General features: G+C 48.5%; 1 protein-coding gene across 3 annotated transcripts in view; it reads left to right on the top strand.

The window, feature by feature from the left end:
• GLI2 (GLI family zinc finger 2) overlaps positions 1–13353 on the top strand; it is a 197561-nt gene extending 184208 nt beyond the window's left edge. For all 3 annotated transcript variants that reach the window (XM_054209748.1, XM_054209749.1, XM_054209750.1), the window contains 3 exons: positions 3376–3657; positions 6792–7128; positions 8193–13353. In XM_054209748.1, the coding sequence (XP_054065723.1) occupies positions 3376–3657; positions 6792–7128; positions 8193–10549 (2976 nt within the window). In that variant the 3' untranslated portion in view covers positions 10550–13353. The remainder of the gene's footprint in view (positions 1–3375; positions 3658–6791; positions 7129–8192) is intronic.
• The last annotated feature ends 1097 nt before the right edge of the window (positions 13354–14450 follow it).

The following is a 14450-nucleotide window of genomic DNA, read 5'->3' as shown; positions in this document are numbered from 1 at the left end:
GGTGTTTGACTAAAACATCATTTGCTCTCTGTTAAAGCTTCTTCCCCAGAAAGGTAGGCAGTCCTGATTTAATCTCACGTTTCAGGTATTAGAAACTACTTGCTTTCCAGACGTAGATACTCTCTGCCTTCCTCCAGTGCTGGATTCAATGTCCCTTTTGTTGTTGTTATTACCACCTCATAACACTACAGTGTTAAGTCACTCTCCATGTTCTTTCTCATAAGCTAAATAAGTCAATCAAGCCACCGAAGATTCCCATTACTGCAGCATTTTTTCCTGTCTTTAAATCAATTTTGCATCTCTCTTCCATCCCTAAGGATTCTCATGTGGATGGATCAAGACTGCTGGTACAACTTTCAGTGTTGTATGCAGACTCAGTCTGCCCACTTTGGGCACACTGAAGCAGTATGCGAACAACTTTTTGCTCATAGATCATTTGAGCTTGCATGCCTAGAGCTTTCCAGGACCCTTCCCAAGCAGGCCAGAGTTTCCCTTCTGTTGGGCCAGCTGGTGTCCCATGTCCTTACATGTGGAATTTGGCTTTGGCTATGTTATTAAATGTAATTTCTTTGATGGGTTCAGTTTCCCAAGCGATCCAGATCAGGAGCTGCACTGGATCTGGGATGACTCCTCGCATCTGAGCAGAGCTTGGACACAATTGAAGGTCTGCTCTTTTGGGTTCCCATTGTGCAAGAAGGTGAGGCTGTAGGGCAGGAACATCCAGCACCTTGTCTATGATGGACTTTGACCTAATATGCTGACACTTGTGACAGGCTGCATCCAACACACAAATTAAAGACTCAGATAACAGATAGGGATTTTATCCTCTGCTGTTGCTTGCCCTGGAGGACGTCAAAGCCTTCTCAGGTGCAGAAACAGCATAGCCACTAGTGGAGGATTTGTACCAGACCAGCTGAGCCTTACCAAGGGAACTACATGGCACTGGATGATCTTACATTTTGCAATCATGCTCCCTCCCAAACTGCTGTTCAGCCCTCCTTGATGCAACACAGGCATGCCCCAAGACTTGTGGGAGATCTGTAGCCTGCATGTAATGGCTCTCTGGGCCATATATTTGAAACTCTCTTTTTGAGGAACATGTAACATGATCCTTTGCAACACATGACATCCCTCATGGCAAAGCTCATTGCATTGGGCAGAAGACCCAGATGAAGGTCCTGCAACCAGCTGTGGCCATGACCAGTGGGTTAGCAAAATGCACTGAGGCCTTGGCTCACAAAACCACGTGGATGCAAAGCAGGAGTTTGTGGCCGTGAATATTTCCCATTACCCATTGGTAATTCTATTGTGGTTCCTAGCTACCTACTCAATATTTTCCTCTGCTTGCAGTGTTTACGTGGGATACGCCACAGTTTTAAAATTAGTCATCCACGTCTCCTCTAAGGGGGAAGTTCCAGGTTCCCTGTATTTGTCTCCATCCGTGTGTGACAGGATGTAGGTGAATGGTCCAAACATGTTGAAGTTCAAGGCTGGGGATATATTACCACACTGGCTTTTGTTTGATTGTTGAAATGTCACATGCACGATTTCATTTTAAACTTTCAGTGACTATTTGAATCCCTTCAAGGGATACCTTCAAAGTTACTCCTGAGAAAAGGGCTTTCATCCCGTGACCGCTCTCCAGTGCATACACAAAAGAGTGGCATGAGTTCATGGCCAGCCAAAAGCTCAGAGTGACATTTTCTCCGATTCAAGCTAAACAAGGGTAAAATGCAGAAATTCAGTTCTGCTGAGTGCCTGGGGAGCTCTCCAGTTCTCCCGCTCTAAGGAGTATCGTGCTGTATGTGTATGGGAGTAGGAGGGAGGCATCTGAGCTATCTAAATTGTTGACTTCACTAGGATGTACACTGCGTTAGATGTCAGAATCTGGATGACCCAGGGGATATATGAAGACATGCAAACAAAACAGCATTGGGCTCGGTTCAGTTGCAGGAGGTATGGCCTGATGAAGAGGATGGTTGTACCCCATTAGGCGGAATGTCTGCTGTCCCAGCAACAGTGATCGTGTTACCCTAATTGCTGGTGTCTAAAAAATCAGAACTATTGGGCCGTTAGGATCCTTTAGGATCTTTATAAAAGCTCCTTGAACTGTTTTACGTAGGGGTTTTTAGCATGTGTGGTGGGCGTTCTGTTCTTTAGAACAGGTTTTAATAGCAGCAGTAATATTTCTGTAATGCCTCGTCCAAAAGGTTGCATGAGATTTATAAACAATTTTACTTTTTGTGCTTGGGTTTACCCAGCTTTAAAATATATTAAATATTTACCTCAGTGGGGTGTTACGAGGATTTAGTTTGTTCAAGTGATGTGCCAAGATCAGTCAGGAAGCATGCTTTTGAATAAAAAACAGACTTTCAGTGTTTTTCATGTGATGATGCTGGCTTTGTCCAAAGAATATATACTCCTCTGTATTTTTTCACTTAAGCTTCTGGACGAAGTTACAAAACAGATAAAAAATAAAAGAATGGGAGTGGTCATTTTGGGTAGCCTTCAAACAACATCTATCTGTTGTTTTTTTTTTTTTATGGATCTATCCTAGTGTGTTGGCAGAAAAATACTTAGAGTAGCTGTGAGGCTGAAAGCAGAACTTGTGATGAATTCAGAGCTTCCAGCACAGCAGCACCAGCTCAAACAACTGCAGTGCTAATACACTTTGGAATTGGAAACTCAATAAAAAAAAAAAAAAGTTAAAAGAAGAAAAGTATCTGTTTGCTGACTTCTGTTTTCAGAAGCATGGCTTCAGCCTTGTTTTCCTGTGTCAATCAATGATTCATGAATTCGGGACTAGAGTGCTATCATCCGAAAAAAACACTGCATGCCTGTGGTTTGTTTTGCACAATAACAGATTTCAAGGTGACAGGTGCTGGAGTGGTATGATAGATTGAGTAGGGTGAATCCAGTCTGGCTTGGTTTCACTGGAATTCCGTCAGCCAGAAGGTCTCAGACATTTTCTCGGTGTAGACCCCACCTTAGCAGAGAGAATGTGTTACAGCCAGTCCCCTACATCACCTCCCTCCCAGCCATAATCAGGAAACATTCCTGCGGCCGCCCGAGCAAATACATACATAGGAAAGTAATATTAGGAAAGTATTTCATGAATTCTTAGCTGTCTTTTAATCCAGAAACTGAAAACAAGGAGTTTAGCCAACATCAAATGACTGGCCAGGTCTGTGTGGATCAGCAGCAGCCCATATATCACATTTTAGAGATCTCAGTCTTACAGAACCCTGTGGAGCAGACGCTCCACATTTTGCTGCTGCCAGCCGCTATGCTCATTGTATTTTCTTGGTCCATACACTGTACCTGGAATATTTGGGCTTGTTCTAAATATAACCTTAGATTTTCTTGTATTGACAGAAACCCTACGTCTGTAAAATCCCTGGCTGCACGAAGCGGTACACGGACCCTAGTTCCCTCAGGAAACACGTCAAGACCGTGCACGGGCCTGATGCCCACGTCACGAAGAAGCAGCGCAATGATGTTCACCCGAGGCCACCTCCGCTCAAGGAAAATGGGGACAATGAGGCAAGCGCCAAGCAGAGCAGCAAGGTTTCAGAGGAGAGCCCTGAGGCCAACAGCACCACGAGGAGCATGGAGGATTGCTTACAAGTCAAAACGATAAAAACGGAGAATTCTGTGGTAAGAGCAGTTGCTCTTGGCAGAAATGACGCGGTCCCTAATTTCTCCAACGCAATGGGGGCGTGAAGCATTTGCATCCCATTTAACTCTCCAAGCAGTTGCCCTTCACCTGCCAACACCCTAGAATTCAAGTCCAGAGATGAAACCGCAGGTCAGGGCACAGTCCAGTACATTTTGCACCTTCCTCCCCAGCATCACAAATTCCCGCCCTTGTAGTCATGGGGGCCATGTGATGCCCAGTGTTGAGCTTGGCCTCCCTGTGCTGTGAAGTGGGTAAAACTCAGAGTGTTGTGGTCAAATGAGCTTTACCTACCTAAGCAATTTAAACTGAGCAATGACCATAGGGCACAGATTGATGAACGCTTCTGAAGCAGAAGTCCTGTCTTAAGCAGTCCCTTTTCTCCTCCTCCTCCTCCCTGCACCCTTGACTGTTTTTCTTTCCAGGCTGCTGCTGCACAGCAGTTTTGCTGGCACAACTTTGTTGTAGGCTGCCTGATGAAGCCAGTGGGGATAAAAGTAGCTGGTTTGTTTTTGTTGGGTATCTTTAATCAAGTTCAATTCCTCGGTCCTGTCCATCATACACAGAAGCACAGAATCACTGGGGTTGACAGGGATTGTTGAGATCATCTAGTCCAACCTCCCTGTTCAAGCAAGGTCAGCTAGAGCAGGTTCCTCAGAAGTACCCGAGTTCAACACACGATTCCCAGCTGCCACAGAAAATTGTAGTGGGATGATGGGTCAGGGGACTGAAATCAGGAATAAACATGCAAGTAAGGCTGTAGCCCACAGAGTACAGGCTTGCAGTCAACTGTGATCATGTTTTACAATCCCATGAGTGGCCACCAGCTGAAGCAGAGATCATTTCTGATGAGCCTTCTGGCCATTACAGCAGCTCCACAGCAGGCAGAAGTGGGGTCTGTGGTGCTAACGAGGTGTGTGTGATGATGGGTGCAAACACATTCAAGCTGCTTCCACCCCATGCAGGGAGCCCACCTGCTCCTCAGCACACCACTGCGGGTGGAGGAGGTGGAGCATTGCAACACACGGGTCACTTTAGCCTTTTGATGTTTCCTTTCACCTTTGTACCCAAAGTTCTGGTCTGCTGCACCTGCTCAGAGTGGGGCAGGGTATGGGCTGTGTACAGCAGAAAAGACCTTCACCTGCAAAGGAGAGTGTTCACATAGTCCCCACACTTCTCACTAGAGCTGAAAGGACTTCGAGCTCTAAAATACATATTTTTCTTGATTTGAATCCAGGCTAAAAGATTGTTATTCCTGTGAAACAACGTGCCCTGGAGCTACAAAGATTTTCTGAAAAAGGTTAAGGGATGTGTTGTTGGACACATTACTAATGAGCAGCATGTTTCGGTTAGGAAGGAATTGAGTATTTTCACATCCAAACTGTCTCTAATTGACTAAAGGAACAGTTTTACTGTGACGAGGCTCTGTATGGGATTACAAAAACTGAGTGTGAGAACCACTGGACAGAATGACCTCTTTCCAGTACTCTTCTTCCTTGTGTTTTGTTTGTTTTTTTCTATGAAAACATGGACACAATCACGGCTCCCCATCCCATTTCTCCTGAAGGTGTGGGGTTGTTTTCCTAGGGCTCTGCACTCCCAGGGTTGCAGCCGAGCCGTCTCGCTGGCGGCAGGGCCGTAGGTCGGATGTCCCTCTGTGCTCTCCCTGTCCAGCACTGTGTACTTCACTCATGCATGTCAAACGGGCGGCATCTGACCTGGCGGGGCCACGTCCAACTCCTGTTTCCTGGTTAAGGTCAGGGTGGTGGGAAGGATGAGATGCTTCACTGGTTCCCATTACTCCGAGGCCCCTTGTTTTGACCCATCGTTGAGTCTCATCCCAAACCCATGGAGACGGGTGGGGTTTTTGACTGAGGCCCCAGAGAGGGAAGGCAGGGAAGACAGGGTGCAGGAGAGGGGAATTTGTGTTGTATTCTGCACTCCCCTCTTCCTCCTTTTACTAACACGGTCCTTTCTGTTAATGCTGTCTTTGTCCTAATAATCTGTTCTTTATTCCCACTTACCCTTCCTTACTCTACCTTCCTAAGGACAGTCGGTACTAAGGTGAGCAAAGAAATCCTTTGTATTAAAATAGCTATATAAAGCATGGTGTCCTGCAGACCTATTGTTTCCAGCTAACCCCTGCGGGGTGGAGACGGAGGCATGCGGAGAGATGGGGAGGGACAGGGGATATTTGCTTGAGCGCAGAAAGCGGGGGACACAGTGCCCAAGGAGTCCCTTTGCCACCTTTCTCCCAGCATCACAACTTGTCATTAAATCCTGGGATTGCAATCTCTATCATCCCAATTGCAGGGCACCGAGGCCATCAAAATCAGTCAGCCCTGCCCATGAGGGCTGCTACGGAGCAAAGCAGAGCACTGCATCACCCTGCACTCCCACCTTGGCCTGAGGCAAAGTGCGTTGCATTTTTAGCACTCCCATTTTCTGACAGTTGCTGGAGCATGGGCCTGGAGCGGAGAAGCCAGGCATCCTGTCTGGTAGCAGCAACGGCTACCTCAGAGCAAGTTCAGACCATTTAGTGTCTGCTGCAAACAAACTGTTCAATGTGAAACGCAGTTCCTAATGTAAATAAAATAAATATTTATGGTGCTTATCTGCCTTATCTGCAAGTGGGAGTTTGCAAACAGTGAACCAGGTTTTTATCTGGCTGGGAAGTTTGTCAGCTCACCTAATTATATGTTAGGGTATTTTAAAGACAGAAATACGTTGTGTCTGAAATACTTAGGCCTTGATCCTATGTTAGATAAGCCAGGGCTTGCTGCAATATACCTTGCACAACCAGGTAATGTGCTGCTTTTCTTCGAGAAGAATCCGTCCTTCATCTTTTGGAGGAACAGCATTTAGTTTCTCTCCATCCTCCAGTTGAACCCACCATATAATTTTTCCAGCTGTGGGGTGCTGCCCTGCCCTTCCCTTCTAGGGAAGGTGCCCCTGCCCACTGGTAGACCTGACATCCTGCAGCAGGGAAGGGTAACAAGAGAGGGGACAGCATGGGATAGGGTGAAACATGTGGAGTCACTGGGGATGCTGGGCTCCTGGTTTCTTTCCATCCATGTTTCCACCTGCCCAACTCCTCCTCTTTTCCTTCCCCAAGATGTGTCAGTCCAGTCCTGGTGGCCAGTCGTCGTGCAGCAGTGAGCCGTCACCCCTTGGCAGCACCAACAACAATGACAGTGGAGTAGAAATGAACATGCACAGCGGGGGAAGTCTGGGAGATCTGACCGCGTTGGATGACAACGCTCCTGTTGTGGACTCAACGGTCTCATCTGGTAATTCGACAGTCAGCCTGCAGCTAAGGAAACACATGACGACGATGCAACGACTTGAACAGCTCAAGAAAGAGAAACTCAAGACAGTTAAGGATTCCTGCTCATGGGTGAGCCCAGCTCCGCAAGCTAGAAACACCAAGCTGCCTCCCATCTCAGGAAACGGTAAGCCCTGGGCCTGGGCCATGTCCTGTAGGAACCCTCCAGAGTTTGACTCTGGTTTCATAACCAAGAGACTGCCCTGGAGGACAATCCTTTCCTATTGGCTCTGAGTCAGCCCTTGCTGGATAGAGATGTCAGGTAAAATGGAGAGCCTGGGCATAAACACAGCCATCTGGTGATGTGCAACAGAACCCAGATGCTCAATGCTACAGAGCTAAAAAGGAGGCAGAAGTAATGGTGTCCTTCTTATTCCTGGGCTTGCCCAGGACTCAGCCATAGCTGTCCTCGCTGTCCCAGTGGCAGCCGCAGGACTGCTTGGGTTTGTTCCAGCTGTAACAATTCCCCAAGGGCTGAGGTGCCTCCAGGGAGATTGCTGGAGCACAGCAGCAATCCAGACAAGCCCTTTGTCCTTGATCTCCCTCTGACAGGCCTTTTGTCACTTTGAGAGCTCCTGGCTATTGCCTACAGCTTCACATGCTAGTTTTCTGCTGGCTGGGGATTCCTGTTAAAGGTATCTTTATGATCCCTTCAGTGCTCCTCTAACTTTGCCAGGAAGTTCCAAGGCATAGGGCCTGGGTTATACTAAACCTCAGGGCTCAGTATATTGGAGCTTCTTGGTTTACTCTGGGAAGAGCCATTGAGTGTCAACTTTTGGGCCCTCAGCCTCCTATCCCTGGCTGATGTGCATCTGTCCCAGAGAGCAGCTGTGGTTGAAGCTACATGCACTGTCCCCATGGCACTGCTCACACCAGTCCTACTTTTTTCCTGCTAAGAGAAGCCCATGTGGAGGCACTTCCTCAGCAGCTGAGCGTCAGTGGAGTACACATTGCAAAGACTCTGCAGCACGGACTTCTTGTCTTCTCTCTCCAGCCGTCTTGTTCTTTGTGCATGGACACAGAGCTGGAGATGAAGCTTTGAATTCACTGGCAGCAAATGAAATTCACTATTGTTCCTGTAAAATATTTGGGGGGTGGCTTTGTGTGTCTGTATTCTGGCACCAAGTACACTACCAAGTGGAATTTCTCAGCTAACTAAACCTTTTCCTTCCCTGCAACCTTTCTCCTTAGGGTCTATTCTAGAAAATAGTGGCGGTTCTTCTGCTACGCTGCCTAATCCCAGAATAATGGAGCTGTCTGTCAATGAGGTTACGATGCTGAACCAACTCAACGAGCGCCGTGATAGTACGACAAGCACTATCAGCTCCGCCTACACTGTCAGCCGCAGATCATCAGGGATCTCCCCGTACTTCTCCAGCCGCCGTTCCAGCGAGGCTTCGCAGCTCGGGCACCGTCCCAACAACACGAGCTCTGCTGACTCCTACGACCCAATTTCGACGGATGCCTCCCGTCGGTCGAGCGAGGCAAGCCAGTGCAGCGGGATGCCGGGTCTGCTGAACCTCACGCCAGCTCAGCACTACAGGCTGAAAGCCAAGTATGCTGCTGCCACAGGGGGCCCTCCTCCGACTCCCCTGCCGAACATGGAGAGGATGACCCTGAAGAACAGGATCTCACTTATGGACGGACCAGACCCCACCTTGCCCTCCATCCGCCTCCCACCAGGCCCCAGGCGTTGCAGCGATGGTAACACCTATGGCTACCCGTCAGCTGCAGCATTTCCCCACGAGGTGCCGGGCAACTGCACGAGGCGGGCAAGCGACCCAGTGAGGAGACCTGCTGGAGACCCCCAGGCCCTCCCGCGAGTTCACCGCTTCAACAGCACCAACAGCATGAACCCCTTCCATCCACCACACCCCACGGACAGGAGGAATTTTGGCCTCCAGAGCTACGGTCGATCAGATGGGAACCTCCCTCGGCACACCTACTCACCCCGGCCACTGAGCATCAGCGAAAACATCGCCATGGAAGCCATGTCCGGGGAGGCAGAGGCACCCGTTGGAGATGATGATATTATGCTGCCAGATGACGTGGTGCAGTACATCAAATCCCAGAGCAACGGGACAGGGGCCGAGAGCACTTCCATGGGGTACAGCAATGAGATGCAGAGCTTCCAGGGAAGCGGGAAGCTGCAGCCTCCAGTCTTGCCGGGCCAGCGCAGGATGGCAGTGGCTGAGGCGAGCATGAGCCACTTGGGACCCATGATGGCAGAGTGTCCCATGAGCTTTGATGCTTCCTCAGACATGAATAAAAATAACATGCCTGTCCAGTGGAATGAAGTCAGCTCGGGTACGGTTGATATGATGTCCAATCAGTCGAAACAGCAGTTTTCACAAGGGAACTTAGCAGTGGTCCAGCAGAAGCAGAACTTTGGTCAGTACCAGAACTACAACCAGCAGCAGATGCAGCTGCCAGAGAGCAATATGAACGTAACGCAGCAGAGCTTTATGCAAAGAAACGTGGGCATGGATGGGCAGAGGCTAAACTGTATGCAGCTGCGGCAGCAGCCAATGAGCCTAGGCCCCGGTATGAACGCCGATTTGGGTTTGCACACAGGGTATAACCAACCTCATCAGATGCTGAGCCCCAGTGCAATCAGTGGCAACCCAAATCAGATCTCTCCTTCTTGTAGCGGCATGGCAGCAAAGTCCGGACCCCACCTTCACCCTCAGCAAATGGACATGGCGACCGACCCTTCTTTAATGGTCGGCAGCAACAGTGAGCGCACGATGCTGGGCCAGGTCATGCACGAACCAAGTCAGCAGAACTACTCATCTCAGCCGACCCACCTGAACTTCCCCATGGCTCAGGAGGCCTTTCATCAGCCCGTCATGACCTCCAACCAGCCCAGCTTTGAGCCTCAGCAGAGCATGATGGGCTCAGCCACGCAGGCGTATCCACCTGGCATGGTCCAGCCTCGTCCTCCACCTGAGCCCAGCCCGGGCAACAGACCCCGAGGCCTCCGCACCGTCCAGCAGCTGGGCTACATGAGAACTCCCCACCCTACAAACACCATCAGCCCGGGCCAGGAGGCGGCGGAGGCCGCGCATAAAAGAACCAGTGACATGTTGCAGGCACCAGCCCAACAGTGTGCAGACGGTACGAGGGAAAACAATTTGATGTACTATTATGGTCAAATCCACATGTATGAACAGAACAGCAGCTTCGATAATCACGCGGACTGCCGGGTCAGACAGCAGCAGTGCGCGCTGAACAGCAAGCCGGCCGCTCTGCCTTCCCCAGGGGCGAACCAGGTGTCCAGCACGGTGGACTCGCAAGGTCTTGAGCCGCCCCAGATAGATTTTGATGCCATCATGGACGATGGGGACCACTCGAGCCTGATGTCGGGAACCCTGAGCCCCAGCATCCTGCAGAACCTCTCCCAGAATTCCTCTCGCCTGACGACTCCACGAAACTCTCTGACACTGCCCACCATTCCCGCGGGAATAAGCAATATGGCAATAGGCGATATGAGCTCCATGCTAACCACGCTGGCGGAAGAGAGTAAATTTCTAAACATGATGTCATAACAGTAAAGCACAAGGCCTTAGCGCTATCCAAGGGGCTGTGTGTGAAGCAGTTTTATGAATGTGCTTTTCAAAAATAATCTGTTTCAATAGAGTAGATTTTTTTTTTATAAGTATTAAATACATTAAAGGGATTCAAAATGAAAATTTTAAAAAGTTTCTGTACAGAGTTATGTAAACTATATCCAGGCAGTTCAGCACCGCACGGGTGCACCTCTAGTGTTATTTTTTGGCTTGGTTTCCCAGAGCACTGAACGATATCACCACCAAGCTAGGAGACTGCATGAGCGTGGTTAGAGATGAAACCCTCCCTCCCTGGCAGCCCTGTAAATAGCACTCCCCATCATTTTCCGTTAGTTACGTTCGCAAAAAAAATTTCCATTTTCAACCCGCCCCAGAAAGATACGGGAGGACGTGGTTTTGATAAGAATAAAAGCCATACTACGTATTCTGCTCTGATGAGAGTAGGGTTTAGTTACGTCTCCAAACAAGCCCTCTGCCAGCAGTGTTGTTTTATACCATAAATACCTTTGTACCTTGCAAAGAGCATTGATTCCAAACCGCTTCTCAGCAAAGTGCCTTACCATGCTTTCGTGTTAAGTAGCCAAGGCCTCTCTTCCTTTAAAAATCAAATAATAGTGTATTGCCAGAAGCGTATATAAAATGTACATTTATAAAAACATAGTGGTGTTTCTGAGAAAACATTGGAAAGACACATTGATGAGACACATAAAAGGTGAATGCACACTTTGATCAGATGTGTTTACAACGTGGTTTATATCACGTGTGGAGTGGAGCAGAGGCCTGGGAACAGCAATCACTGGGAAATAATCCCCCGTGGCAGGAAGGCTCCGGCGTGCAGACTGACACACACGCATAACTTTGCACCCTCTGAGCGCAGCGACTTTCTGCGGGAGCCCCGCATGCATCTTTAATGTCAGGTTTCTGAAGCGCGCATTACCATATCCCTGTGCGGCTTTGCAACAGCTTCTCTTTCTGTTGGGTTTTCCACGCTGAGGTGCTCACATACTAAAGCGATGGTGATGGAGAGAGTTTTATGATCGTTTCAGCCCGATCTGCACTGTGGCAGCGTTGTGGGAGCTGGTTTATCTGGACAGGGTTTGTCTGTGTCATAAGCATGAGCTAATACACCCTGCCAGGAGCCTTGTTGGCATGTACCCAGTGCTGCATTAACGTGTCCCACAGCTTTGGTCAGCATGAAAAGAGCTGCTGTATCTAAAACATATACCGGGGACAAGCCAGGGCATCATTTTGGCTCGTGCTTTGTGCTACAGTATATAGCTACTCTTTGTACCCAGCCTGGTTCAGTTCAATGCTGCACCTGCAGCCTACGGCATAGGCAAATATCTGGAAAGTCTCAGAACAGGTATTTAAGTCAAAATAGTAGCTCAGTCAGTGAGAATCTCTTGGAAACTTCCTTGGGGAAGAGATGGGAGGAGCAGGGGCTCCCAAAGCCAAATCCTCCACCAAAATACAACTGCTTGTTTTAACGATCAGCTGTTTCCAGGCCGGTCCCACCTGGCACTGAAGTCAATCTTACTTGCATTATTTATTTTTTACTGCCATTAGACAAAAGGACAGAACTGGTGGGGTGCGTGTACTTGGGCAGGACGCCTTGCTTAATTTCTGACTGCGTTGGATAAGGACAGCTCTCCTCATCCTGCTCTCATAGCATCATATACTTTGTACCCAGAATGTTGAAGGGCAGGCGACAAGTGTGACATCCCCCAGGTTCTCACAGTTTGACCGGACAAGCATTCTGCAGAGCTTCACTCTCTCCTTCCCATCTCCCCTCTCCCCCTTATATTAATGTGATGTTCTTACTTGTGTCCAACTCCGTCCCCTGCAAGGGACAGGGGCAGCTCTATAAAGGTGCTTTCTGGTGTTCCTGCCTTCATTTTGCACAAACAGATGTCAGGCTCCCTGTTACCAGCATGACCAGGGGCTGGCATGAAAATGCCACGTGTTACCTTCAGGCAAACTTTGTGATATCAGATACGCCAACAGCTGTGCTTGGCAGTGGTGGGTTGGCACGGCCCTGCTGCCAGGTAGTCCTGGCTACAGCTGGTAGCATCCTGTGGTCTTGCCCATCCTCATCCCAAATGCAGAGGGCGTGCACAGGACGCTCCTCACCCCTTGAGGCCCCCATGACTCCTGCTGATGTCCAGGGTGCATGAGGACAGGAAAGCAAAGCAAGGTGCCTGGCTGTTTATTTGTGTCTCCCCTGAAAATTGTGTTTAAAGGGATTGTTTTATAGTCCGCTGTGTATATTGTCCTGCAGTTACTGACCTTGCCCTTGCCTTTGCATTTATGAAAAGAGGGCAGTACGTATTTTAGGACGTTGTATGTTGTCCTGGACTCTTGGAGTACAACTGGGAAACCCTTGTGCAGAGATGGATCAGGCTTTCGTGTGTCCTTCAACTGCTAATCTGATTTTTTTCAACAGCTGCGTAGGGCAACGATGGCCACTGAGTCCCTCTTCACAGATATCTCATTAGCAAAAGATCAAATACAAAAGCAAAACCAAATCTCCAATGACTTGAGATTTCTCAGACTTTCCAATGGTGGTCTTCCTTCATTTACTGAAAAAGTATTATAATAACCATTCCAGCACTGTATATATTATGTATAGAAGACATCATTACTAAAAGTACTGTAGGTGAATTGTTCTGTCAAATTTATATCTTAAGAACATTTTTAGCTGTTTTCTACATCATAAGAACGGAGGTAACATGCTGAACCTGTATATAAACCTTTTGTACATTAAAAAGTAATTTTTTTCATAATTCCTTGTGCCTGTTATTAATACTTTTTATTGGTAATGGTGGTTGGTCTTGGTTTGTCACTGCCACATCAGCACAGTTGACTGGACTCTGGCCGTGCTTAGGAACAGCTGGTGAGGAGCTGGATGGGCCTGGTGTGTGTCACTGCTGGGTGTGCAATGGCCACTGGTCTTGCCTTGAAGAGCTTCCAGTCAACAATGGGATGGAGGTGGCGGGAGGAGAGGGATTGAAGCCAGGGTGCTGTTGCAAGCACAGCCATGCTGCCCAGGCGGCTTTCATTGGCCTCTCAGCAGAGGTGATTTGAAGGAGGATGACAGTGCAGCAGGAACAGCACAGGAGAAGGGCTCAAAGCAAGGGCTGGAGAAATTTGGCAACCAGAAGATTCATGGCAAAATGGCTTGTTGACCATCTTTGTCAGTGTCCAAAAGGAGACAGATCAGCAGAGCTGCGATGGGCCATGACAGCAACTACTTTAGTATCAAGTTTGAAGAAAGGAGAAGTTAATATGTCCACTCTGTATGTCATGGGAAGCAATGGTATGGTGAGCAACAGACACATCGGTTGTGATCCCGTTAGAAGGTGGTCCAGCCCACTGATGAGAAAGATTTCATTTGACTGCAGCAAGAGTTACCTCAGCCACTCAAGAGACTGATTTTCAACTTGGTTTTGTAGAGGTGGGTTGGTGTGGACAGGGCTAGAGCTTTAAGGGAGGGTGGGGAAGCTGTTCACAGGTGATCCTTATGGGCACAGTGATGAGTTTGGAATAAAGTAAGCTATTGAGCAAAGCACCTGGCCAGTGAATCATCCATGGCACTTAGTGTAAATGAACCAGCAGTTTCATGCAGAAGCAGCTGAAGGGGGTGGTCTCATTTTCCTCCGTGTGGGATCCCTGTTGAGTTGACTGGTATAATCAGGTAAGTTTGGGACAAATCCTCACCCTACTTTCTGGGCTCCCTCATAGTCTGTGGCAAGAGATTGGCATATCCTGAGACAGAATTAATCTTTGCTGGCTTAGACACATAGAATGGGGTGGATTTTCCTCTGGAACACGTGTCATTCTCCTCGTTGATTACAGAGAAACACCACGTAGATGCGTTCTC

This window comes from Rissa tridactyla, chromosome 7, assembly GCF_028500815.1.
Source record: "Rissa tridactyla isolate bRisTri1 chromosome 7, bRisTri1.patW.cur.20221130, whole genome shotgun sequence".
NCBI classification, from domain to species: Eukaryota; Metazoa; Chordata; class Aves; order Charadriiformes; family Laridae; genus Rissa; species Rissa tridactyla.
The sequence above is the reverse complement of the archived record's forward strand: the minus strand, read 5'-3'. Positions and strand labels throughout refer to the sequence as shown.